This window comes from Humulus lupulus, chromosome 9 (genome assembly GCF_963169125.1).
Source record: "Humulus lupulus chromosome 9, drHumLupu1.1, whole genome shotgun sequence".
Classification (NCBI taxonomy): Eukaryota; Viridiplantae; Streptophyta; class Magnoliopsida; order Rosales; family Cannabaceae; genus Humulus; species Humulus lupulus.
In genome coordinates, this window is record NC_084801.1 from 159,054,113 (window position 1) to 159,082,000 (window position 27,888).

Below are 27,888 nucleotides of genomic sequence, written 5' to 3' on the forward strand. Positions count from 1 at the left end.
GTCTAGATTTCATATATTTAGCTTTTTTTTTTAAATCTTAGGTATTTTTGTGAATTTTTCATTATTATTTTTGCAATTGATATAGTGAAATATGTTGAGATATCTCTTCTATATAAAAATTATTTTGATAACGAAAATTCTTGGTTTTAATGGTTTTTTAATTTTTTTTTCCGTTAATTTTAATAGAATATTCTTATATTTAACAGAATATTTTTATATTTAATGGTAGATTGTAAACATGATTTAAACTTAAATAAATAATTAAACAAATTAAAATAAGATATTTTACAATGATAATTATTTAAAAATAATAAAACCATATATTTTATAACTTAACATAAACTTAAACAAAAATAAATAAATTAATTAAAATAAGATATTTTCAGTTATTTTATGATAATTTAAATAATTAAATAACTTTTATTTATAAATAATAAAGACATATATATATATCTTTTTTTTATCTTATAAATTTGCGTGATAGTTTATTTATTATCTAGTGATTGGAGCTCTTTTTCTTAATCAAATTCACCAAAGGACATTCTGAGATACATTAGAAACTAAAAGTAATTGATGCATGTACAGTATGACTTTTTCTATTGTTATTTTATTTCTATTATTAATTTTAAAAAAAATATTATTGTAATATATATATATATGTGTGTCATGTAGCCATCTATATCTATATATTATATAAATGAGAATTTCAAGGAGATGATGTGGCACTCTAAAATTTCTCCAAAAACACTATTTATTTTCTCCTTTAATCTATTTTTTTAATTCATTTTATAGATTATAATAATGTATTAATTAAAAAACAATGTATCAGACATGTTTTAAAAAATATGTAGTTATATGTTTTTTAAATTTAAATAAGATATTTACAAGATATTATTATTTACTCTATCTATTTTACACATTGAAAAAAAGTAGTAATTATAAAAATATATATCTCATATAAATGAGAGCTTCAAGGAGATGATGTGACACTCTAAAATTGCTCTAAAACACTCTATATATTTTATCCTTTAATCTAAATTTTTATTCATTTAATAGATTATAATAATATAGTAATTTAAAAAAAAAATGTAAGTAATTACATATATATATTTTTTATATAAATAAGATATTTACAAGATATTATTATTTACTTTATCTATTTTACATGTTTAAAAAACTAATATTGATCCAAAGCACTTTTTTTTTTTTTTTATCTATTTTCTCCTTAATCTATTTTTTTTATTCATTTTATAGATTATAATAATATAGTAATTAAAAAAAAATGTAAGTAGTTACATGTTTTTAAATTTAAATAAGATATTTACAAGATATTATTATTTACTCCATCTATTTCATGTTATATTATTTTATAATATAATGTAATGTTATATTAATTTATAATATAATGTTTTAGATTAAATAAATGTGACAAAGAGTGTCACATATTGTAACATATAAAAGATAGTTACAATATTTAGATATATGTGAATATCCAAATATGTCACATATTTGGTGTTACAAATGCGATTACAAATTTATAACTTCCAAATATTGCCCATTATTGTGTAGATTTGTTGTTACACAATTTTGAGTTAAATTTCTTAAATCCATATGTGAAATGACTGTTAGAGATATGATTTTAACCCCAATAATGTGTTTTGGGGGGTTACAAAATCAATTGGGAATGATTTGGAACCCTTTGGAAAAACAGTACAATTTTGTGTGCTGAAATTGGGCAGTGGCCGCGGCCAGGAGCACCAGTGGCCACGACCTGGGGGACAGAGAGCCACGGCCGTAGCCAGCAATGCCTGTGGCTGCGGCCACAGTATCTGACGACAGACCAAATTTCAGTTTTTTCCAACCTTTTTGAACAACTCCAAATATACAAATAACTCCCAAATCTCATTTTTAATTCCATAAACATCCAATTAATTATTAGTAACAACCATGGGGTTGATGGAATTTGAAATTCAAAGGGTGTCTCTAAACTCTATAAATAGGAGCCTATTGCTCACTTGTAAGACACAATTTTTCTATCCATTATAGCACTTGGCTAGAAAACACCTAGAGACTTGATAATTCTAGAAAGCTATTTCTAAAAATTGTGAGAGTTCCCTTAGTGCTTGAGTTAGGGGGAAATAAGCTTTTTGACAAAGATTTCAAACCTTGTTCAAGTTGGTGATCCCCAACACTTTTCATTTTGGTTGTGTGAGTGAGAGTTTCTTGCTTTTTGTTCTTGTTCTTACAATTTCTACTATTGCTTTTCTTCTTATTCTTCTTGTCTTATTTACTTGTATTTCTTGTTTAAGAGTAGTAATCTTTTATTTCAAACACTTTTACTTATTTGTATCTTTTTGTTTAGAGTTGTATTTCACCATTCTCTTCTTCTAATTCTTCTCTTATTTATTTATATTTTTCATTCATAGAGTTGTAAAATTATTTAATCAATCTTAGTTTAATTGTATTATTTTGTCTAGAGTTGTAATAGTTTTTACCATTTCCGTTGATACATGTACAACATATATTTTCCTAACATTCAAAAGCTTACCCCTTTGTTTGTTTCAATGGAAGGTGAGACTATCAAGATTATGAATCAAGACATAGTGAGGTTGGATAGGTTTGATGGATCCAATTATACTAGATGGCAAGACAAGGTGAGATTTCTCTTGATCACTCTCAAGATCGCCTATATCCTAGAGTCCACCCTTAAACCTCTCCCGACGCCATCCGACAATGACACTCCCAAGGTGGTGGAGAAAAGAAGGAAGAGGGAGGAGGACAATCTCCTTTTTAGGGGTCATATCCTCAACGATCTTTCCAATAGGCTCTATGACCTCTACACCAAGACCAAGTCGGCAAAGGAGATATGGGGTCCACTTAAGACAAAATTCAAGGCAAAAGAGGAAGGTACCAAAAAGTTTTTGATTTCTCAATATATAGATTTCAAGATTTTTGTGATAAACCTATTCTTCCTCAAATAGATGAATTTCAAATAATTGTTAACAAGTTGAAAGTTTTGAAGATTGAGCTTCCCGAGGTCTTTCAAGTTGGTGCTATAGTGGCAAAATTACCACCAACTTGGAGGAGATATAGGAAAAGAATCCTTCATAAAAATGAGGATTATTCTTTGGAGGAAATCCAAAAGCATATTCGAATTAAGGAGGAATCGATATGTAGAGATAAACTTGTGGAGGGGTCTAATGGAGAGACTTCCAAAGAAAATGCGGTGTCACAACCAAAACATCCTAAAAACAAATGGAAATGCAAGAAGGGTAATGAGGCATCGTTGGGTCCAAGAACCAACCCAAACAAGTTTAAGGGCGAGAAAGTTCCTTGCTTTGTGTGTGGAAAAAATGGTCACTATGCTAGAGAGTGTAGGCATAGAAAAGACCAACAAAGACCTAAGGTAAATGCAACTCATGAGGAGGATATAATTGCTACCTTTAGTGAGGTAAATGCGGTCCAAGGCAAGGTGAAGGGGTGGTGGTACGATACATGTGCCACTGTCCATGTCACCTATGACAAATCATTGTTCAAGACCTTTGAAGAGTCAAAGGGCAAATATGAGATTCAAATGGGTAATGAGGGAAAATCCAAGGTACTTGGCAAATGTACCATTGAAGTCTTTTTTACCTCCGGCAAGAAAGTAACATTAGTGAATGTGTTTTATGTTCCCGAAATGAGTAGAAACTTGGTAAGTGGTGATTTTCTTGGCAAGCCCGACATTAAAGCCGTTTTTGAGTCCGGTAAACTTTTTTTTTTTTGATGAAAATAGGAATATATTGAACTACAAACAAACATATACAAAACAAGTTGTGCACCAATGATTCTTACAAAAACTTATTCTTACAAAAACCAATGTATTTTTGGGAAAGGGGTACTCTTGTGAGGGTATGGTTAAGTTGTGCACCAATGATGTAACTTTCAATGTTATCAATAAAAATGTTAATTCCGCCTATATTGTTGAGTATGATTATTTATTTTTATGGAATCTTAGACTATCTCACATAGGTTTTTCAACTATGAAATGAGTAGTTATATGTGGTATGATTGCATGCAATCTTAAAAACTATGGTAAATGTGAAACATGTGTTAAGGAAAAGATTATTAAGAAAATATTTCCTAGTGTAGAATGATCATCTAATTTACTAGATTTAATCCATAGTGATCTTTGTGAATTAAATGGTGTTTTAACTAGAGGTGGTAAAATGTATTTTCTTACTTTTATAGATGATTTTAGTAGATATACCTATGTGTTTCTTTTAAATCATAAAGATGAAACTTGTGATGCTTTTAAAGTATATAAATTAGAAGTTGAATTACAACTCAATAAAAAGATTAAGGTGCTAAGAAGTGATAGAGGAGGAGAGTACTTCTCTAATGAATTCAATACATTTTATGAAGAAAATGGTATAATTCATGAGTGCACCGCACCTTATACACCACAACACAATGGTGTTGCCGAAAGGAAAAGTAGGACTTATCTAGAGATGATAAATTCTATGTTGGTGTTTTCTAAATTAAACTTCAACTTATGGGGTGAAGCGTTGCTAGCCGCTTGTCACATTCTTAATCGAATACCAATAAAGAAAATTGAGATATCTCCATATGAGTTATGGAAATGAAGAAAACCCAACATAGGGTACTTCAAAGTGTGGGGGTTTCTTGCATATTGCAAGAAAAATGAACCTAATAGAACAAAGTTAGGTTCAAGAGCCATAAAGTGTGCTTTTGTTGGTTATGCCAACGATAGTAAAGCTTATAGGCTATTATACTTAGAATCTAATTTTGTGATTGAATCTAGAGAAATTGAATTCTTTGAGAACATGTTATGTGACAACAATTCTCTAGCTTCAACATCTCTAAATGAGAATTTGTTATATGAGAACAATTCTCAAGCATCTACATCCAAAAATGATTCTCAAGAGGAGAAATCTCAAAGGAATGTAGAGAAACCCATTGAACTTAGAAGAATTTAAAGGGTTAGAAAGGAGAAAAGTCTAGGATTGGATGAGATAGATTCTCAATGAATTTCTTTCTACATGGTAGAAGGAAATAGAGAGGAAGTCATTACGAAAATTCCTATTGTACTTCTTGTTAAGGATGATCTTAAGACTTATAGAGAAGTCATGCAATCAAGAGATAGTGCGTTTTGGAAAAAAGCCATCAATGATGAGATGAATTCCATTCTTTCCAACAACGCTTGGGAATTGGTAGACCTCCCACCGGGGTCTAAGCCAATTGGGTGTAAGTGGGTATTTAGGAGAAAGTATCACACTGACGACACTATCCAAACCTTTAAAGCTAGATTAGTAGCTAAAAGGTTTAGGAAAAAGAGGGTATCAATTATTTCGATACCTATGCGCCCGTTGCAAGAACAACTTCTATAAGAATTTTGTTCGCTTTGGCTTCTATACATAACTTGTATGTTCATCAAATGGATGTCAAAACAACATTCTTTAATGGTGACCTCAATGAGGAAGTGTATATGGAACAACCCGAAGGGTTTGTCCTACCAAGATATGAATATAAAATATGTAGACGTGTAAAATCCTTATATGGATTGAAACAAGCTCCTAAGAAATGGCATGAGAAATTTGATCAAGTCATCATGTCTAATGAGTTTAGGCATAACATTGGAGACAAGTGTTTGTATTCCAAAACTTGTAAGAGATATGTGATCATTGTTTGCTTATATGTGGATGACATGCTTATTCTAAGTGATAGCATGAAAGGGATAGAAGAAAGGAAGATGTTTCTATCATCAACCTTCAAGACGAAAGATCTTGGAGAAGTTGACACCATATTCTGTATAAAAGTGAAGAAACATAGTGAGGTTTTGCGTTAAGGCAAGCCCACTATGTTGAGAAAGTATTGAACAAATTTAACCATCTCAAGGTTAAAGATGCCAATACTCTATTCGATCATAGTGTAAAACTAGAGAAGAATAAAGGAAGAGCGGTGGCACAATTGGAGTACGCTAGTGCTATAGGCAGTCTTATGTACATTGCCCAATGTACTAGACCTGATATAGCATTTGCGGTAAGTAAACTTAGTAGGTTTACAAGTAATCCAAGTGTGGATCACTGGAAGGCTATTGGGAGAGTCCTAGGTTATCTCAAGAAAACCAAAGGACTAAGCCTTCACTACTCCAATTTTCCTTAAATCTTAGAAGGATATACAGATGCAAGCTGGATATCCAATCTTGGGAACAACTTGTCAATCACTAGTTGGGTATTTACACTTGGTGGGGGTGCAATTTCTTGGGGTTCAAGAAACAAACCTGTATATCTCATTCCACTATGGAAGCAGAGTTTATAGCTCTAGCTGCTACTGACAAATAGGCTGAATGGTTAAGGGATCTATTGATAGAGATACCCATAATCAAAGAGAATGTATCCACTATATCGATACATTGTGATAGCCAAGCAACATTGGCTAGAGCATACAACAGAGTGTATAATGGGAAGTCTAGACACATTAGTCTAAGATATTGATACGTAAGAGAATTGATTCAAAGAGGAGTTATCTCAATATCCTATGTGAGAACAAGTGAAAACTTGGCGGATCCTTTCACTAAGCCACTAACAAGAGATTTAGTGGCTACATCATCTCGAGGGATGGGACCTAAACTTCCTAAAGAGATTCATGATTGATGGTAACCTATCTTAACACTAGTTATTTAACTAGTGTTAGGTTCAATAGGTAATAACAAGTCATTCGAGTGAATATTAGTTGTACTCAAAACAAGTCACATCTGAGATGTTGAGTACTTGTGAGTTACCAAATTGAGGGTTAAAACCGAGAGGTTTTTTTTAATAGAATTCAGTCTTGTGAAGACAAGTATTTTTGGTAACAAAATACTGTAAGAGTTCTACCTATATGGACCTAGGGGTGCTACCGCCTCTCATGAGAATTGGGAGTATTCTCAAGAATGTCCATGAATGGAAAGTGCACATGGCTATTAATGGTGCAAAACGAGACATAGAGGTCTCAAGTGAACATGGCAAAGGTGTGTGTGTTATCACTGATTTGTTATCATGAAAAGATGGTTCAATGCCTAGTACAACCATATTTTCAACAAATTTTGTGATAATTACACTATAGTAAAGTTCAAGTTGAAAAACACTTTATTTTATGCACCAATGCAATGACTTCTATAAGAGAGAGTTATTATTTAATCAAGTGAGGGATATGTTATATTTTAAAATATAATGTTGATTGATTAAATAAGTGTTACAATAGATAACTATTTAATCTAGTGGGGGAATGCTATATTATTTTATAATATAATGTTTTAGATTAAATAAATCTGACAAAGATTGTCACATATTGTAACGTATAAAAGAGAGTTACAATATTTAGATATATGTGAATATCCAAATATGTAACATATTTGGTGTTACAAATTTATAACTTCCAAATATTGCCCATTATTGTGTAGATTTGTTGTTACACAATTTTGAGTTGAATTTCTTAAAGCCATATGTGAAATGGCTGTTAGAGATATGATTTTAACCCCAATAATGTGTTTTGGGGGTTAAAATCAATTGGGAATGATTTGGAACCGTTTGAAAAAATAACACAATTTTGTGTGCTGAAATTGGGCAGTGGCCACAGCCAGGAGCACTAGTGGCCACGACCTGCGGGACAACGAGCCACGGCTGCGGCCAACAATGCCCATGGTCACGGCCACAATATCTGACTAACCAAATTTCTGTTTTTTCCAACCTCTTTGAACGGCTCCAAAAACACAAATAACTCACAAATCTCATTTTTAATTCCATAAACATCCAATTAATTATTGGTAACAGCCATGGGAGTTGGTGGAATTTGAAATTCAAAGGGTGTCTCTAAACTCTATAAATAGGAGCCTATTACTCAATTGTAAGGCACAATTTTTCTATCCATTAGAGCACTTGGCTAGAAAACACCTAGAGGCTTGATAATTCCAGAAAACTATTTCCAAGCATTTTGAGAGTTCCCTTAGTGCTTGAGTTAGGGGGAAATAACCTTTTGGACAAATGTTTCAAACCTTGTTCAAGTTGGTGATCCCCAACACTCTTCAATTTGGTTGTGTGAGTGAGAGTTTCTTGCTTTTTGTTCTTGTTCTTGCATTTTCTACTATTGCTTTTCTTCTTATATTCTTCTTGTCTTATTTACTTGTATTTCTTGTTTAAGAGTTGTAATCTTTTATTTTTTTTGTTTCAAACACTTTTACTTATTTGTATCTTTTTTTTAGCGTTGTATTTCACCATTCTCTTCTTCTAATTTTTCTATTATTTATTTGTATTTTTTAGTCATAGAGTTGTAAAAATATTTAATCAATCTTAGTTTATTTGTATTATTTTGTCTAGAGTTGTAATAGTTTTTACCATTTCCATTGATACAACATATATTTTCCTAACATTTCACATGTTTAAAAAACTAAAATTTATCCAAAACACTCTATTTATTTTCTCCTTTAATCTATTTTTTTATTCAATTTATAGATTGTAATAATGTAGTAATTTTTTAAAAAATATACCATACACGTTTTAAAAATATATGTAGTTACATGTTTTTTAAATTTAAATAAGATATTTATAAGATATTATTATTTACTCTATCTATTTTACACGTTTTAAAAAAATAGTAATAATAAAAAATAAAAAACGTAACTACTAACTATGCTTATATATAAATTAATACATTCAAAAAATATATTTTATAAATTAATGTAGTAATGTATTTTAGATATATGTGATTTAACAAATGTAGTTTAAAAATAGCATCTATCTATAAATAAAAAAAAACGTAAATAACTATTAATTAATACTTAAATATCTAACTTAAAAAAAACAAAATGGTAAAAAATTTCAAATTCCAAACTAAAATTGCTTAACAATTAAAAATATCAATATATATACACATAATATTAATTTGATTAAGAATTTATTAAGGTTCATGGCTTGGCTCTCAATGACTCAAGTGAGTAATAATCAATAATTCAAGTTTCAAGGTATTCAATCTCTCTCTCTATATATATGAATATATGTGTATACATGCAAAATGTATATCTAAAATTGTTAGTTTGTGTATGTTGACGCCGTTTTTCGTCAACAGATAAAAGAAGAGAGCACGTAAACAATTAAAGACAATGGCCAAAAGAAACAAACGAATCAAACACACGGTTTTTTACGTGGTTCAGCAGTTAAATCTGCCTAGTCCACGAGTCTCTGTTATTAACCTCAAGATTATCTCTGAACAATTCTTTAGCATGAATTCTACAGAGTTTTCTCCCAAGGATCAGAATTTCGGGTCCCTTACAATGGTGCATGACCTCTCTATTTATAGAGAAGGTTGCCGAATACTATCCCACATATATTGGGTAGTTACTCTTTTGTGAATAAAAATAAATGGCTTTAAATGCCTTTAATCAGATAAAAAAGGAAACGTCCCTGATGACCAGGGAACGCATAACTGACTAAATAATATCCCACGATTCTTGGGGATTTACATCAATAAATGAGGATTACATCTCATGCTTACAATACTTGTAGATATTCAAGGTGGTTATAGCGTATCTCCAAGACTTTAGCATTTCAGGTTTCATGTCATTATGCGAGCCATTGACATCTCCCGAGCTAACGTTGCTTTCGAGATGGGATATCGAGCTCAAGACCCATGCTCCGAAGTTCCTGAAGATGAAGGTATTCTCGGAACTACCTTTCGAGATCGAGATCATTTCGAGATCACCGCATTCGAGACCATATATCATACTTTGCAGGCTCGACTTACAATCCTAGATCACTCTAATCCTCACGAGACCATTTGTTGCGAACTCAGCTTTCGAGGTCATATTTACTATGGCTCGAAATCTGGGTATAACATCTTGCCCCCTCAAAAGTATTTGTTCGAATCCTAAGAGAAGGAAACTTTTGAACTACTCTTTCTGGGAACCATACCGTCACACTCTTGAAAATGGACACGTGCCAGATGGGTATTGCTCACTTTAGGTACTTGAGTACCTTGGGAACACGCCCACGATCGTTCGCCTAACAACTTTTCGGCGCCATCTTGTCACCGATCCCCATCCATTCGATCTGTTGAGGAATTTAATCAACGCTCCTGATTAATTTAGTTTTCCCACCTATATATACAAGACCCCCTCTTCGTCTTCTTCACATTTGTTCATCACAAGCCAGAAAAAAGAAAAACACTCCCTAAACTTCTTATCACAGTTTACACTCAGTGCATGTTTTCTAGGCCGAAGAAACAAAGGAATCCTGGTTTGTACGAGTCAGTGAGTTCTTTCTTGCAACCTCTTCTCCACTCGACGATTTTGCTGCAATCACCATCATTGTGTAAGTACGCCATTTTTGTTGTTCTTTTTATACTGTATTTGCTGTGTATGTTAGTTTACGTTCTTAGCATGATACGATAGGAGGTTTTGAACCGATAGGTTTTTATGCTTTCTGGATTTTCACTCTGGATGTTCGTCTCTGGTTTATACCCAGTTTCGACGTTTGAATGTGGTTCCTATTTCCTGGGTTTTGAAATTCTTAGGCAGCGTTTCTTGTACATTAAGCTTTCGGATAAAAACATGGGCTTTGACAAATACACGAAACCCAAAAACGCTTTTCCTGGCTAATCGCCACTCTCCTTTCCCTTGAATTTCGGGATTTTCAAAAAAATCATCCACGCTCTTTTTTCTTTCTTGTGGAACACGTGCTCTGACTCTTTAGTGAGGGTCTTAATACTTAGTTTCTTGTCCTTAGATCTCCGAGCTCATCCCATCGAGCTCGTGATTCTTGCATGCATGGCCCTCACCATTTTTTCTTTCTCGTTAGATGTCACAGAATCCGAAAAGACGGTGGGGGTCATTACGAGCAATCCCTTACGAGCCCAAATCTCCGAGCCCGGAATCGATCTTTGCCCGGAACCAACGTCGGATAAAAGAATACGAGCTTGCGCGCGAGCAGGAGGACATTCGAGCCCATTATCGTCGTCAGATAGACGAGGTCATTGAAAAGAAGAGAAAAGTTCTTCGGGAAGCCATCTATCCGGAGCCCAACCCTGGACCTAGGCCAATTCCCCTCGACCCAGCGTTAAAAGTCACGGTTGCATACCACCCAGGGGAACTCCAGTTTTCCTTAATGGCGGAGCCTTCGTCTTCGCAGCCTAGGAGGGAGATGTTTGAAGCCGAATTCTACCAGAGCTCGGTTACTACCACCGACCAAATAACTGATATCTTGGCCCTCCATGGCCTTAGTTCGTTGGACACACTGAAGTGTCGAGCTTCGACAAGGCATGAACGGAGCTGTTTCGCTCCTGGGGGCCGCGATTCCAGTGTGAAATACGCGGCCTGGAGCCAGGAACATATAAGGGCAGGAGCTTTGCTGCCCCTGAAGTCCTTTTTCAGAGACTTCATTGATTTTGTTGGGTTGGCTCCATTCCAACTCAACACCAACTCATACAGGGTGCTGTCTGCCCTGAGGTCCTTGTTCCACGAGCTGGGGTGGATAGGGCCTTCACCCCAAGAGATTTTATATCTCTTTTGTTTGAAGAGTAATCCCTCCCGAGCTCGGGAAGGAGATGGTTTTTACTATCTTTCGAGCTACCCCAAAGAGACAAAGATCTTTGAAGATCTTCCGAACCACCCTCCTGACTTCAAGAAGGCTTTTTTCTGGACAGACGGTCTGTCCCCGTCTCGACACCGTTCGTTCAGGCGGATTCGTAAGTGTTCTCGTTACTTTCTATTTTTAAGCACGGAATTTTAGCCCTAAAATCCATATTTAGTTGAAGTGTACCTCGTCTTTCAGCTAACTTTCAGCGTCCCACCCCTGACGAAACAATGAAGGAGCACAGAGAGGCCCTGCTCCGACTCCCATACGGCAGGAGGTCTCTCTCATTTCTATTACATGAGGACAAGCTACGAGCTTGTGGGTTGTTGGGACAGTGCCAGTCAACCTCTGACTGGTCCAGTAAAAAATATGGACGCTGGGAGGAAGTGCCACTGCCCACAGGCATCCTTCCTCCTAGGAGAGAAAGGAAAGCATCTCTCCCAATTCGCTCGAGAAGTCCGCGGTCGGGAAATGAGGCCAATGACGAAGCCTCGAGTTCGGACTCCGGTGGAGGTAAAACCCTTCCTACTTCGCGAATGTGGTCCCCCACTTTATTAAAACACAGGCCCAATAGACTAGTCTCGTGCCCACAGGATAGATACCACTTCTACATATGGAGTTGGGTAGATGACTGTGTCCATAGGTTTGATAGTGGGCTCGGGAAATACGACACTATGTACACCACGGACGAGGTGTGGAATGGGATAGCTGTGCAGTATGGGACCAATGATTATAGGGACCTTTCGAGGTTATCTCCAACTTATAGGGAAGGCACTCCCCCCGCCTCTTCTGAAGACGGGGGAATTTCATGGTCCCCAAGCTCGAGCTCGGGGGAGAGTCTCAGTTAGGTTTTTTCTTCAACTGGTTTACATCTTTTCCCAAAGTTATTATCATTGTTTAACTCACTGTCATTATGCAGGTGCCATGAATCCCGACCTCGACGTCGTGCTCTTTAGTGATGGGGGAGCTGGCGCCCAGAAGAGCAAATGCCCGAGGATACCAAAGAGGCCCGACCGACAGTCCAAGGTACCTAAACATCACGAGACGACTCCCATGGCCCAGATCACTGCGAACACCTCCAGGGAACCGACTGCCCAGGTTGATGGGTCAGGCCCTACTGCATCCATCTCGCAGCTTCCCACCGAGACCCGGTTAATAGTTGTTCGGCCCCCGAAGAAACCTTCTACCTCAACGGTTCAGCTGCCAACGGCCCGAACTCATACTGAGGAATATGTACTTGATGGCGCCGCTGGGACAGAAGGGGCGGTTCTCAGCTCGGACGTCCTTTCTCGGGTGGGTCAGAGCTTTTCTGGCTTTGGCGCCGACCACTGGGACCTCGTGCGCAAGGCCTCGGACTGCAACACTCTTTATGAGAAGAGTATCGAACTCTCCGCCGCGGTAGCCTTCTCAACTCTATTTAGAGTATTTATGTCTCAATTTATAATTCTGATTCGTTCTTTGTGTTTCAGGCCCTTGTTGTTTCAGCACAACTCAACTACAAGCTGACCAACGAGGTGCAAACGAGCTTATCTCTGGCTCAGAAGTCGAAGGATCTCGAGCTGAAGATGGATGACGAGCTCAAAGACTCGAAGTCTGAACTTGAAAAATTGAAGACCCGTCTCGAGGAGCTTGAAAAGTCAAACGCTGAGCTCGAGAAGGCCAATGCCAAGCTCGAAGAGGAGAAGTCTGCCACCCTCGATTTCATGGAGAGCGAGAAGACCCGCCTCCTGAATGAGTCTAAGGAGCAGAGGGAGAAAGCGGTCGACCAGGCCATGTACAAGCTTTGGGCCGACAATGCCGAGCTTGACACCAGCTTCCTGGGTCCTCTCGAAGCCACATATGTTGAGCAGTGGAATGCCCGTCTTTTGGCAAGTACAGCTGCTCGAGAGGCGGCCCAGCAGGATAGTCATGCTATTCGTCCTGAGGGATCCGGTGCCACTGATGCTGAGTAGGCCAAGGAGACTCCTCTTTACTGAGTCTGACCTCGGGGAGATCAGTTATCGGGGCTGCGTCCCCTTATGTAATTATTTTATGCCCATGGGGCTGATACAATTTCTTTAACTAATTCTTTTACATGCTTTACATTTCTTGGCTCGAAATATTTTGCACATTTTTATAATTGATGAACCGGTTATGTTTATTTATGCATACAAACATAGTTTGGATTTAGGCTCGAAATTCGATGCATTCATGCATAGTTTATTCGAATTATCCGTTTCCGACCTCGTTACTTATCAAGGTCGGATATTACTTTAACCATGAACTCGAAAGTACTTATATGGTATGTAATATGAATGATTTGGTTATCTTTTTAGTCACTTTTCCTCTTCCTCAGTATTTTGGCTCCGAGGTTACGAGTTCGAAACTATTTTTCTTTAGGATATTCCAGCCTCGACCTCGACATATTTCGCAATAGGTTTAGGTTCCCATTTATCATCGATCGATAATTTGGCTGGTTTGTTCCAAACCTGTTAAGCTTGCACATCTGGTTAACTCCAAACATTTTAGGTTTGTGGTAGTTCGGTTATGTCCGAACTATCTAAGCCCGCGTATTTGGTTATATCCAAACACTTAGTATGTTTTTGATAACTCGGTTAAGTCCGAACTATCTAAGATCGCTCGGTTAAGTCCGAACTATTTAAGCTCGCGTATTTGGTTATATCCAAACACTTCATGTTTTATTTATTATTTTTTATTTTTTAAGCTGGTGGTATGTATACCAATGATGCCCCCTTAATATCCTATGAGTGTGACCATAGGTTATTAACTTAAGAGAGATTGCAAAAATAAAAAATAAATTACATGCGAAACAAAGTAGACATGTTATTCAAAAGCAAAGAAACATAGATAGAAAATCATGGTTACAGGCAACACTTTTCCTATACTATTGATAATAAGGTCTAAGGTGTTCGCCATTCCATGCTCGTGGTATGAGGCTCCCATCTAATCTCGCAAGTTTGTATACGCCAGGGCGGATGACTGATTCTATCTGGTATGGTCCTTCCCAGTTTGGCCCGAGTACTCCTGTTGCTGGATCTCGGGTTGCTAAGAATACGCGTCTCAATACCAGATCTCCTACTCCGAACTTTCGATCTCGAACCCTTTTATTGAAATATCTTGTGGTTCGTTGCTGGTAAGCAGCATTTCTCAACTGAGCCTCCTCCCTCTTTTCTTCGATCAAGTCTAGGGTTTCTTCGAGCTGAGAATGATTGGAACTTTGGTCGTAAATCTGAGTTCGAATCGTAGGAATTTCGACCTCAATGGGCAACATTTCCTCGCAGCCGTATGCTAGAGAAAATGGGGTATGTCCAGTTGATGTCCGAGCTGTAGTTCTATATCCCCAAAGGACTTGAGGTAATTCCTCAGGCCATCGTCCCTTTGCTTCTTCCAACTTTTTCTTCAAAGAACTTTTGAGAGTTTTATTAACGGCTTCGACCTGACCATTCGCCTGAGGGTGGGCCACTGACGAAAATCTCTTTATTATACCGTTCTTGTTACAAAATTTCGTAAATAAGTCGCAATCAAACTGGGTTCCGTTGTCAGACACAATCTTTCTTGGCACTCCATATCGGCATACGATGTTCTTTACCACGAAATCTAGGATCTTCTTTGAAGTTATGGTCGCCAATGGTTCAGCCTCCGTCCATTTTGTGAAGTAATCAACCGCGACCACAGCATACTTTACTCCTCCTTTGCCGGTTGGGAGTGAGCCTATGAGGTCGATGCCCCATACCGCAAAAGGCCATGGGGATGTCAACATGGTCAGTTCGGAAGGTGGAGCTCGGGGTATCGTGGCGAATCTCTGGCATTTGTCGCACTTTTTCACGTACTCGAAAGAGTCCGTTTTAATGGTTGGCCAGAAATATCCTTGGCGTATAATCTTCTTGGATAGGCTATGCCCCCCGGTATGGTCTCCGCAGAACCCTTCATGAATTTCTTCAATAATCTTCTTTGCCTCGGGAGGAGTCACACATCTGAGCAATGGCATGGAATACCCTCTTCTGTATAGCCTTCCGTCCAGGATGGTGTAACGAGGAAGTTGATACATTAGTTTCCGAGCTTGATTTCGATCTTTTGGAAGAATTCCATTTTCGAGATACTCAACGATCGGGCTCATCCAGGTCGGCTCTGTCTCGATCATACACACATATTCCTTGTCAGGCTCAGTAATACTGGGTGCTGGCAGGTGTTCTACGGGTATAACATTCAGCTCCTCATTTTCGGCGGAGGTGGCGAGCCGAGCTAAAGCATCTGCATTTGAGTTTTGTTCTCGGGGAACCTGTTCGATTGCATAAAACTCAAAAAACTCTAATGCGGACTTTGCCTTCTCCAGATAAGCTGCCATTTTTGTGCCACGAGCCTGGTATTCTCCCAAGATTTCATTAACCACGAGCTGGGAGTCGCTGTAGCAATGTATAGCTTTGGCCTTGAGCTCTTTTGCTATTCGTAGTCCCGCAAGTAAAGCCTCGTACTCAGCTTCATTATTAGATGCTTTAAAGCCGAACCTTAACGCAGAGTGAAATTTGCTCTCTGCAGGAGTGATCAGAATAACTCCTGCCCCTGCTCCATTTTCATTTGACGAGCCGTCGACGTAGAGTTTCCACAGCTTGTGGGCCGTGGTTATTACCTCGTCGTCGGCTATACCAGTGCACTCCACTATAAAGTCTGCCAAGGCTTGTGCCTTAATGGTCGTTCTCGGAGGGTAGGTGATCTCGAACTGTCCGAGCTCAACAGCCCATTTAAGGAGTCGACCAGACGCCTCTGGTTTAGACAAGACTTGCCTTAGTAGTTGATCTGTTAGTACATGGATAGGATGTGCCTGAAAGTAAGGGCGGAGCTTGCGAGATGAGTGGATTAGGCTGAGGGCGAGCTTCTCCATTAGTGGATATCTTGACTCTGCCCCCAGTAATCTTTTACTGATATAGTAGACGGGTTTCTGTACTCTCTCTTCTTCTCGAACGAGCACCGCGCTTATCGCGTGTTCGGTAGTTGAGAGGTATAGGAATAGTACTTCTCCTGTCTCAGGCTTCGATAGGATGGGCAGCTCGGCTAAGTGCTTTTTGAGCTCCTGAAAGGCTAGCTCGCACTCATCTGTCCATTCGAACTTCTTACTTCCTTTCAATAAGTTGAAGAATGGGAGACCGCGGTCCGTCGACTTTGAGATGAACCTGCTCAGAGCTGCCATCCTGCCAGTCAAGCTTTGAACATCTTTATGCTTTCGAGGTGAAGGCATATCGATCGGGGCCTTTATTTTGTCCGGATTAGCCTCGATCCCACGAGAATTGACAATGAAACCCAGAAATTTTCCTGAAGACACCCCAAAAGTGCACTTCTGAGGATTCAACTTCATGTTGAACTTTCTGAGCACGCCAAAGCACTCTTCGAGGTCTTCAACATGGTTCTTGTTAAGTTGAGACTTTACAAGCATGTCATCAACATAAACTTCCATGTTGTTTCCTATTTGCTCTGAAAACATCATGTTTACGAGCCGCTGGTACGTGGCTCCGGCATTCTTGAGTCCGAACGGCATGACATTGTAGCAGTAGAGCCCTTTATCTGTGATGAAGCTCGTATGCTCTTGGTCGGGGGCGTGCATGGGAATCTGGTTATATCCAGAATAGGCATCCATGAACGACATCAGCCCATGTCCCGCCATGGCGTCTACGAGCTGGTCAATTCTCGGCAGGGGAAAACAGTCTTTTGGGCAGGCCTTGTTGAGGTCCGAGTAGTCAATGCACGTTCTCCACGTCCCATTGGGCTTCGGAACCAACACTGGATTGGCCACCCAGTCAGGGTAAAAAGCGTCCCTTATGAAATTATTTGCTTTTAGCCTGTCCACTTCCTCCTTTAGTGCTTTCTTTCTGTCTTCATCCAGCTGCCTTCGCCTTTGCTGCTTCGGGGGAAAGATTTTGTCTATATTAAATGCGTGGCTCGCTACATTAGGGCTTATTCCCACCATGTCAGAGTGTGACCACGCGAAGACATCCTGGTTTTTCTTCAGAAAGCAAATTAATTGCTATTTTGATTCGTCTTGGAGGTGTTTCCCGACCTTCACCTTCTTTGAGGGATCAACTTCCTCGAGCTGAACCTCTTCGAGCTCTTCCAAAGGTTGGAGGTCAACCTTTTCCTCAATCCTCGGATCGATCTCCTCATCAATTTCTAAGACTGTCCCATCTTTATTCTGTATGACAACGAGTGCTTGAGCGCTCGTTTGTTTGTTTCCCCTCAAGGAAATGCTGTAGCACTCCCTTCCTGCCAATTGATCTCCTTTCAATGTTCCGACTCCGCTCGGAGTTGGGAACTTAAGGGCTAGATGCCTTACAGATGAAACTGCCCCCAGCCCGACCAGGGCGGGTCTCCCGAGCAATACATTGTAGGCAGATGGTAACTCTACTACCACGAACTCCATCATCTTGGTCACCGAGACTGGATAGTCTCCCAAGGTCACAGGGAGTTCGATGGACCCCATACAGGCGGTTCCTTCTCCAGAAAAGCCGTACAACGTGGTTGCACAAGCCTTCAGGTCGCGAAGGGAGAGTCCCATTTTTTCTAGTGTTGCTTTATAAAGAATGTTAACTGAGCTCCCATTGTCTATGAGAACTCGGCGCACTCTTTTGTTGGCAAGCTGTAGGGTGATGACAAGTGGATCATGATGAGGGAACTGGACATGGGAGGCATCCTCCTCGGTGAAGGTTATAGGCTGAGTTTCAACCCTTTGGCTTTTTGGTGCCCTTGGTTCGGGTTCATAAGGAGACCCGTCCCCTGTCTTCAGCTCATTCACATATCGCTTTTGAGCATTTCTACCCCCTCCCGCGAGATGAGGACCTCCCGAGATGGTTATTACGTCCTCTCCATCTATCGGCGGAGGCCTGTCTTCTTCCCGAGATCGGGAGTTATTATTCTGTGCTGCCGGAAGCGCGGCTACTCTCTGGCTGGCAGTAGTCTGTCCAGTATTCTGGTTTTTGACATACTGCCGGAAATAACCTCTCGAGATCAATCCTTCGATCTCGTCCTTCAGCTGTCGGCACTCATCAGTTGTGTGTCCGGTGTCCCTATGAAACCGGCAATACTTGTTGGAATCCCTCTTGGACTTTTGATTCCTCATAGGGTCCGGACGCCTGAAGGGGACCTGGTTTTCATTAGCCAGGTATATGTTTTCCCGAGACTCGTTGAGCTCGGTGTGCACTTTATATACGGAGAAATACCTTTCTCCTTTCTTCTTCTTTCCTCCATCAGCCTCGGGGTTATTTCCCTCGCTCTTTTTCCTCTTGGAGGGATTCTCCGAGGTAGGCTGTGGAGCTGCTGGGTCAGCCGAGGTTGAGGCGGAGTTAATGTTTATCGTTGTAGTTTTGGTCTGCGAGGTCGCCTTGAGCGTTGACCTCGCCTCCTCTACATTGACAAATCTCTGCGCCCGTCTGTTAAACTCGGTTATCGACCTCACCGGTTTCCCTTGCATCTCATCCCAAAGGGCACTCCCGGGTAAAACACCAGCTCGGATAGCCATTAGGTGCCCACTGTCATCCACATCTCGAGCTCGGGCGACCTCAAGATTAAATCTTGTTAGATAGCTTTTCAGTGTTTCGCCCGGCTGTTGTCGGATGTTGGTCAAAGTGGATGCCTCTGGTCTGACTCCCATCATAGCCCGGAACTGCTTCTTGAAGTCCCTAGACAACTGATCCCATGAGGTTATCGAGTGTCTCTTGTACTTCTCGAACCAACTCTTGGCAGGTCCGGCTAATGATGTTGGAAACAACATGCATCTGAGCTCGTAACCCACGTTACTAGCTCTCATGATAGTGTTGAATGTACTCAGGTGGCTACATGGGTCAGTTTTTCCCTCAAACGCTGGGACGTGAGGAATCCGGAACCCTTGGGGAAACTGAGTGTTAGAAATATTGGGAGCAAACGACTCGAGCTCCTCATCAGAGTCCTCATATCGACCGTTCCCTCGTTCATTCTTCAAAAGCCTAAAGGCTTTTTCGAGCTGATCAATCCTTTCTTGGACTGGGTCCTTAGGCGGTGTCTGGAATTTCCAGTCATTGATTATGATCCCAGGCTCGCGTCTCCGTGAGGGATCTCTACGCCCATTTAGGTGATTCCTTAGGTCCGGATTCGTTTGATCTCCTTTCCCCCTGCTCTGATTCAGATGATTCCGCAGGTCGGGACGGGTCTTGCGGCTTCCAGTATTTTTACGACCTCGGTCGCGTTTACTGACGGACCTGGTTTCTCCGGACTCGTCACTGGTGAAACTTACTGATCGGTCGTTTCGAGATGGGCTCTTCCCGTGTCGCCTTGTCTCCGCAGTGCGAGACCGGGACGTCTGACTTCTCTCAGATTGTGCGCCTCTCCACTCCTGGAAAGTCTCCCTGTGTCCTTGCCTATCCCCCGTACGCCCTTGATCCTGATTCTGAACAGGTTGAGCGTTTCTACGGGGAGGTGAAGGATATCTTACGGGAGATGGAGGGAACCGTATAGGTGACGGTGGCTGCCTCCCTTGCTTTGGCCTAGAGGGTCCAGAATTTGCCCGAGATGGGCCAGTTGCGTTCGGTGCACTACCAGGAACTTGAGTCCGAGCCTTGGTAGGAGCTCGGTTATTCTCAGTTCCTGCAGGTGCTTCCGCAGGTGGATTAGGAGGGACCCGAGCTCGGGTACTCCTCTGAGGCCTAGAAGGAGCAGATGGCTCTGCTGGTGCTGGAGGTTGTGCCGGCCTCCTTGTGGCAGCATTTTTTCGTGGACGTCCACGGGGCCTCCGGGGAGGAACGTGCACGTCCCTTGGAGGAGGGACTTGGTCTTCGCGCGGAGGCGGGGGCTGAGCCACCTGCGCCTCTGCGGCTATCCTAGTCAACTCCTCGTTACGTTTGTTGGCTTCTGCCAACAACTGTTTCAGCTGCCGATTCTCCAATTCTACAATAGGGACATAACGTTCAGGGTTATAGTACATGTCCTCATCCCTTGGTTGTGGAGGTGGTCCCCGGGAATCAGAGGGCCCACTCCTTTCATCAGCGTCCGGGTTCTCCATTGGCTGTTTTCCAGGACGCCTTGGGTAATTTTCTTCAGGAGTGTTCTGATTGTTTGCAGCCATGAATCTCTCAGGGATGAATGCTTAAGGCTCTCAATGAAAGCACCAAACTGTTGACGCCGTTTTTCGTCAACAAATAAAAGAAGAGAGCACGTAAACAATTAAAGACAATGGCCAAAAGAAACAAACGAATCAAACACACGGTTTTTTACGTGGTTCAGCAGTTAAATCTGCCTAGTCCACGAGTCTCTGTTATTAACCTCAAGATTATCTCTGAACAATTCTTTAGCATGAATTCTACAGAGTTTTCTCCCAAGGATCAGAATTTCGGGTCCCTTACAATGGTGCATGACCTCTCTATTTATAGAGAAGGTTGCCGAATACTATCCCACATATATTGGGTAGTTACTCTTTTGTGAATAAAAATAAATTGCTTTAAATGCCTTTAATCAGATAAAAAAGGAAACGTCCCTGATGACTAGGGAACGCATAACTGACTAAATAATATCCCATGATTCTTGGGGATTTACATCAATAAATGAGGATTACATCTCATGCTTACAATACTTGTAGATATTCAAGGTGGTTATAGCGTATCTCCAAGACTTTAGCATTTCAGGTTTCATGTCATTATGCGAGCCATTGACATCTCCCGAGCTAACGTTGCTTTCGAGATGGGATATCGAGCTCAAGACCCATGCTCCGAAGTTCCTGAAGATGAAGGTATTCTCGGAACTACCTTTCGAGATCGAGATCATTTCGAGATCACCGCATTCGAGACCATATATCATACTTTGCAGGCTCGACTTACAATCCTAGATCACTCTAATCCTCACGAGACCATTTGTTGCGAACTCAGCTTTCGAGGTCATATTTACTATGGCTCGAAATCTGGGTATAACAGTGTATATCCTATTAGTATCATTTCCAAGTGTACCAACATTTCCTTAAGTTTTTTTATATCATAATTTATTTAGCTTCATGACTTAGCTTTCAAAAGAGTAGTAATCAATAATTATAGTTTCAAGATAAAAAATCTCTCTCTCTCTCTCTCTCTATATATATATACATGAATATATATGTATATATAAAATTGTTGGTTTGTGTATATCCTATGAGTATCATTTCCAAGTGTACCAACATTTCCTTAAGTTTTTCGTGTATCATACACACGTACATGACTTTCAATGTATATCATGCATATTTTCACACACACATGAATATCAAACTATGTTGACACTGCAATATATCTCAAAAATTATTTTCAAGTAAGTTTTGTGCACCTGACAAATGCAGATAGAACTAACTGATTGAGAACTCGCCGATTGTGTAATATATGTATATTTATTTATGGTTGATTTATAGATTTTGATATTTTTCTTACGTTTTTGGAAGGAGAAGAAATTGAACGTGGATCATGGTGCTATGATATTGTTTACTATATGTACTGAAAAAATATATTTGTATTTTTGAATTTAATTAGCTAACCAAGTATTGATATTAGTATTGTTTGAATTTTGGTTCTCTATATATCTATTTTCTTATTAGGGGTATTTGTGGCATAAATACTCAATGTTCTACACTTGTTATAGTTAAATACCTAATCTTTTTTTTTTACAGCAAAAATATTCAATGTTCAATATATTTTAAAGATAAATACATAATCTTTTTTCTTTGCGGCAAAAATACCTAAAGTTACTAAAATATTACTTTTGTTAGTACCTCCTATGTTGGAACAGTTAAGCATATTGACTAAGCAGATATTTGTCACTCTGTAATCGGTCAATTTCATATTTATTTTTTTAAAAATATTTTAAATTAGAAAAATGAATTGAAAAGACATTTTAAATTAATACAAATTTAAATAACAAAAATACCTAAATTATAGAATGAGACATATATGGTGAGTCGACACTTAACATCTCCAACATAGTAGGTATTGAAAAAAGTAATATTTAAAAAACATTAGGTATTTTTTCCGCAAAGAAAAATGATTAGGTATTTATCTTTAACATATATTGAACATTGAGTATTTTTGCCGTAAAAATAAAAGATTATGTATTTAATGTAACAAGTGTAAAACATTGAGTATTTATACCGCAAATATCCATTCTTATTATAATATAATTATGTTTTTTTATTCAAAAGTGAATAGTTGTACAGAATATTATAATTATTATCATCAATTATGAATAATAATAATTATATTTTTCTCTCATTTGATATTTTCTCAAGCTTATTACAAAACGATATTACTAATGATATTATTTGGATTTGTGATTTGTTTTCATTATAATAAATAAATATTTTTCTAGATTGTAATTTAGTGGACATTCCAACAGCAACAAAAGATGTGAGGTTGATGTGAAGTACAAAAAATCTTTTTTAGAAACAAGAAACATATTATGAATTAAAAGTATATAATTATGACAATTGATGTTGATATTGTTTTGTTAGTTTAGTTTTTTCACATCTCTTGCTTTTCAAATGATATTATACATTCTATTAATTTCTTGAAAGGAGATAGAAACAAATAATTGATTAATTAGATATTTTTAATACAATTTTACTATTAGAGCATAACTTAAAAAAATGGAGGAATTACAAAAAGGTATAAATTTCTCACTCACATTTTACAAAGTATAAAATTAATCAAACAAATATAGAATTACGTTAAATATATATAATTGAATTGCAAAATGTATAAATTCAAATTATAATATTTATCAAACAAATATAAAATTACCTTAAATATATATTTAAAATTATTATAAAAAATTACGTAGCACTCTAAAATTGCACCAAAGCCCCATTTCTATTTTCTTCTTTTTTCACATTTTTTTTTATTTTGAATTCAAATTTGATTAGATATTTAATTACGACAACTGTTTAATTAAATTATAAATATAAATAACCATGAAATTTTCTCATTTTTTATTTTACTTTTTTAATTTATGGCTATTAATTTGATTAAGGAAAAAACTCAATCTATTTTCTCATTTTTTCTCATTTTTTAATAATAATAATAATAATAGGTATCAATTTAAAAATATCCATATATAGTAATAATAATAATAATAAATAATAAATAATCTATCTATTTGTATGTTTAACATTTTGATAAAACACAATGCTAAATACACTCTATATTACATTCTCTTTTGTACTTTATTAAATCAATGAATGACATGTGGATTCCACTAATGATTTGAAAAAGAATATTAAAACATAAAAAATTGAATAATATCCACAAATGAAGGAGAGTGTAAAAGAGAGTGCAATAGAGAGTTTCTTTAACACTCCTCTAAAAAAATAATAAAGGATCCAAACGGGTAATCAAAATTTTGACAAAACACAAGGTCCACAAGTTAATTTTAAAAAATAAATGGCCCAAACGGTTAATTGGCTAAAATACAAAGTTCAAAATGGTGTGAACTCTTATAGAAAACATAAATTATATAGATTTATATAATTTACTTTTTATAAATAATTTTTAACACTTTGAATAAATACATGGTCAAAATGTTAATTTTTAAAAAGAGTAAATGACGACTAAAATACCCAATGTTTTCAAAATGTTGCACTTTTATACCCAATCTTTTTTTGGCAGTAAATATACTCAATATTTTTAAAATGTTGCACTTTTATACTTATTTTTTATTATTTTGATAAATAATAAGAAAGTGAAGGAAAAATATAGGATTTTAATAATTTTTTATATTTTAAATTATTTTCTCTTTCTTATTCTTTCTCAAAATAATTATTTTAAATTAAACATTAATAAATATTTTATTAAAATTAATAAAAATGATTTAAAATAATTAAAAACTTATATATATATATATTTTCATCAATTTAAAATATAAGTTTTTTTAAAAAAAAAAATAAAGAAAAAATAAAAGTTTTAATTATTTTGAAAGTGAAAATGATTTAAAATTTTAAAAATAACTAAAATACTGTATTTTTCCTTCACTTTCTTATTATTTATCAATATAATTTTTAAAAAAGGGTATAAAAGCGCAACATTTTAAAAACATTAGGTATATTTACCGCAAAAAAAAGTTTGGGTATAATCACTACTACAAAATACCCTTTACGAGACACTTTTTTAGGACACGCACATAAATGAAAGTCCTTAAAAATATTTATGAAGTTTTTAGTACACTCATTGAGAGTCTTGAAAAAACACAATTTAGGACCGCAATGAGTGTCCTAAAAAAATAAGTGAGTCCTAAAAAAATCAGGGCTAAAAAATGAGTGTTTTACTTAACAATTTTAAGGACTTGCTTTGAGAGTCCTTAATACTCTTTTAGGACTCGCAAAGCGAGTCCTAAAAACACCTGAGCTGAAAAATTAGAAATGGTGACTTTTAAGGACTTGCTTTGTGAGTCATAAAAGAGTATTAAGGACTCCCAAATCAAGTCTTTAAAATTGTTAGTAAAAGAGCATAAAACCACTTATTGTTTAACGTATTTATAAAATTAGTATTAGTTAAAAATAAATTGTTTTATTAATTGGAAAAATATTTTAAAATAATTTTAACATATAAATTTACTAGTTATAATTTTTATAATATATGGCATTATTTATTTATTTAAAATTTATATGAAAATTAAAAAAAATATTAATAAAAATTAATTAATATATTTTTAAAATAAAGTTAACTAAAGTGCACTTTTACCTAATATTTAAATTAAATAGCAATTTAAATTTCAAATAACAATTATTATAAGTTTGAAAAGAATTTGTATAGTTGTGATTTTTAAAATTATTTTTTATAGTATTAGGAATATAAAATTGGGAGTTTTATAATCACATTTTTTTTATCTAAATAATATAATCTGATTTTTATTTATAAAATAAAAAAATATATACATATACCCAAATCCCTTTCTCCCACCCGATACTTTCCCTTCTCCCTCTCTCTATCCCATTTTTTCTGCTAGGCTCGAACGACAACGGTAGGGGCTCGGGGAATGGTGGTCGACTGCGGCAAGGGGGTCGGGCTGTTCGGCGGCAGGGGGCTCGGGGCTGGGCTCGATAGCAACGACTGGTGGCTCGAGGGCTGGGCTCGTCGGCGGGTGGGGGGGTCTCGGGTCTGGGCTCGACGACGCAGGGGCTGGGTGGACGTGGAGGCTTGGGGGCTCGTTGGGGCTGGACGGCGCGGAGGCTTGGTGGCTCGTTGGGGCTTGGTGGCCCATTCTCGGCCGCGAGCAGAAGCCTCCAGGCTCTACTTTTGGACAACTAAATGACTGTTGGGGCATTGAACAATCTGAGGTATGCCCCTTAATTTGTCGCAGCTGGTGGAGCGGTGGCCTCGCAGGGGTCGCGACGGTGGTCTCTGCTGTAAGTATGCTTTCTTTAACAATTTTTTTTTCCATATGTATATAGATTTGAGAAATATATGTATAAATATTATATATATGAATAGATTTATAATGCCTATATATTCTGTTTTGTAAGGTTTTGTATGAAGTTGTTTGGAAACTTTGATGTATTCCAATTAAATTATAGGTAGTGAAAACCAATTTTTATATATTGCTTCATTTTGGTATTGCACTCCAGCTGTTTGATGATTTGTCTAATTGAACAACTATTTGTTAATATGGGTAGCTAGGATTCTATATATGCTATCTTTTTTTTTTTATTTAAAAAAAAAGAAAATTCTTTGTATTAATCATGGGAAAAAAATACAAAGATTAGAGATCAATGGACGATCTCAGTAAGCTAAAATATAGCTTGAAACAGAAAACAAACATAGTAAAAATCATCCTTTGACCCTGGCTTGTTTATGTACCCTTGTAGTGTAATAAGTTTCATGTGAGATGCAGTTACATATTTTTATTTCTGTTGTAATTTGTAATCATATAAGCTTGTCTGTGTAGGCTGCTAGAATTCTGGTGGTCCTTATGTGCAAGCATGAATTTGATGCTCGATACCAGAAGCCTGAAGATAAACTATATATTGCGCAACTGTATTTTCCTCTTATTGGCCAGGTAAATGGTGCCATCGAAGCTTTATTTTTTCCTTATGAGGGAATGCTGCATATAAACAACTATGTATTTCACAATGATATTCTTAGATTGTAACTGCTCAAGCTAATATTTCTCTATTGAACAGTAAATGATTTATGTTATGATACAGTATAATTATCAAAGTTCTATCTCCAATTAGTTCACTAATTAGTGATGTGGTCTATGCAGATTTTGGATGAGATGCCTGTTTTTTACAACCTTAATGCTGTTGAAAAGCGTGAAGTTCTCATAGTTATTTTGCAAATTGTGCGCAATCTTGATGATGCATCACTTGTGAAAGCATGGCAGAAGAGCATTGCAAGGACTAGATTATTTTTCAAACTCATGGAGGAATGCCTAAGTCTTTTTGAGGTTCCTTGATATTTCCCTTACCTCTTTGATCTTGTGATTGACTGTTGGTGTCATTTAGTTTACTTGTTTGGGTTCTATAAAGTATAAACCATGCATACATATAATCTTTTTATTTATTTGCTATCTTATTTTGAATGGTTGTCAGGTTTACAAGTTTTTATAAAATTGACGTGTGTTGACGCCGTTTTTCGTCAACAGTGAAAGAAGAGCACGTACACAATAACTAGTAATGGCCAATAAAAATATGATAATATAAACACGATTTTTTACGTGGTTCAGCAGTTAAATCTGCCTAGTCCACGAGTCTTTCTTATTAAGACTTAAGAATATCTCTGAAAATCCTTCAAGGATGAATTCTCCAGAGTTTTCCTTAAGCTCACAAAAGTTCGGTCCTTTACAATAGTGCATGACCTCTCTATTTATAGAGAAGATTGCAGAATACTATCCCACATATTTCGGGTAGTTACTCTATATGTGCAAATAGATTAAATGGCATTTGTAACGCCCCAACTCCAGGGACCGCTACAGTGCACGTTGCAAACAATGCTAAACTCACTAATCAAGCCATTTGGCCATAAACGTGTAACTAAGTAAGACTAGCGGTTTAGGGGTTAAAAACGTTGGTTAAGGTATAATGTTTCACTAGAACGTTTACTGTATACATTGGGATCCCAGAAAATATAATTTCAGAGTTTAATACAAGAAAGTGTTTACAACAGGCCGTTCTAAGCGGCAAAACAGGGTTCAGCCCTAGTTCCACTTTCAAACCTCGCCCAAGTATTGGTCGAGTAGCTGCATATGTACACATCATCACCTAAGATCTCCAACTCAAGGATGGTCCAGCTTCCTTTTTCCTTTACCTGCACCACAAAGCACC

At 37.4% G+C, this 27,888-nt stretch overlaps 1 protein-coding gene across 1 annotated transcript; it reads left to right on the plus strand.

Moving 5' to 3' along the window:
• Window positions 1-6,957: 6,957 nt before the first annotated feature.
• On the plus strand, window positions 6,958-27,146 carry LOC133800226 (uncharacterized). The gene is made up of 4 exons (XM_062238181.1): window positions 6,958-6,990; window positions 25,591-25,971; window positions 26,511-26,621; window positions 26,829-27,146. The coding sequence occupies exons 1-4, from the start codon at window positions 6,958-6,960 to the stop codon at window positions 27,018-27,020; spliced, it is 717 nt and encodes a 238-aa protein (XP_062094165.1). The 3' UTR covers window positions 27,021-27,146.
• The last annotated feature ends 742 nt before the right edge of the window (window positions 27,147-27,888 follow it).

Excerpts from the sequence above, each read along its gene's own strand:
- LOC133800226 (XM_062238181.1), top strand. The coding sequence starts at position 6,958 with ATGGCTATTAATGGTGCAAAACGAGACATAGAG. Across the intron at positions 6,991-25,590 it reads GTGCAAAACGAGACATAGAG|GGGCTCGGGGAATGGTGGTC; the intron begins GTCTCAAGTGAA and ends CGACAACGGTAG. Across the intron at positions 25,972-26,510 it reads TCGCGACGGTGGTCTCTGCT|GCTGCTAGAATTCTGGTGGT; the intron begins GTAAGTATGCTT and ends TTGTCTGTGTAG.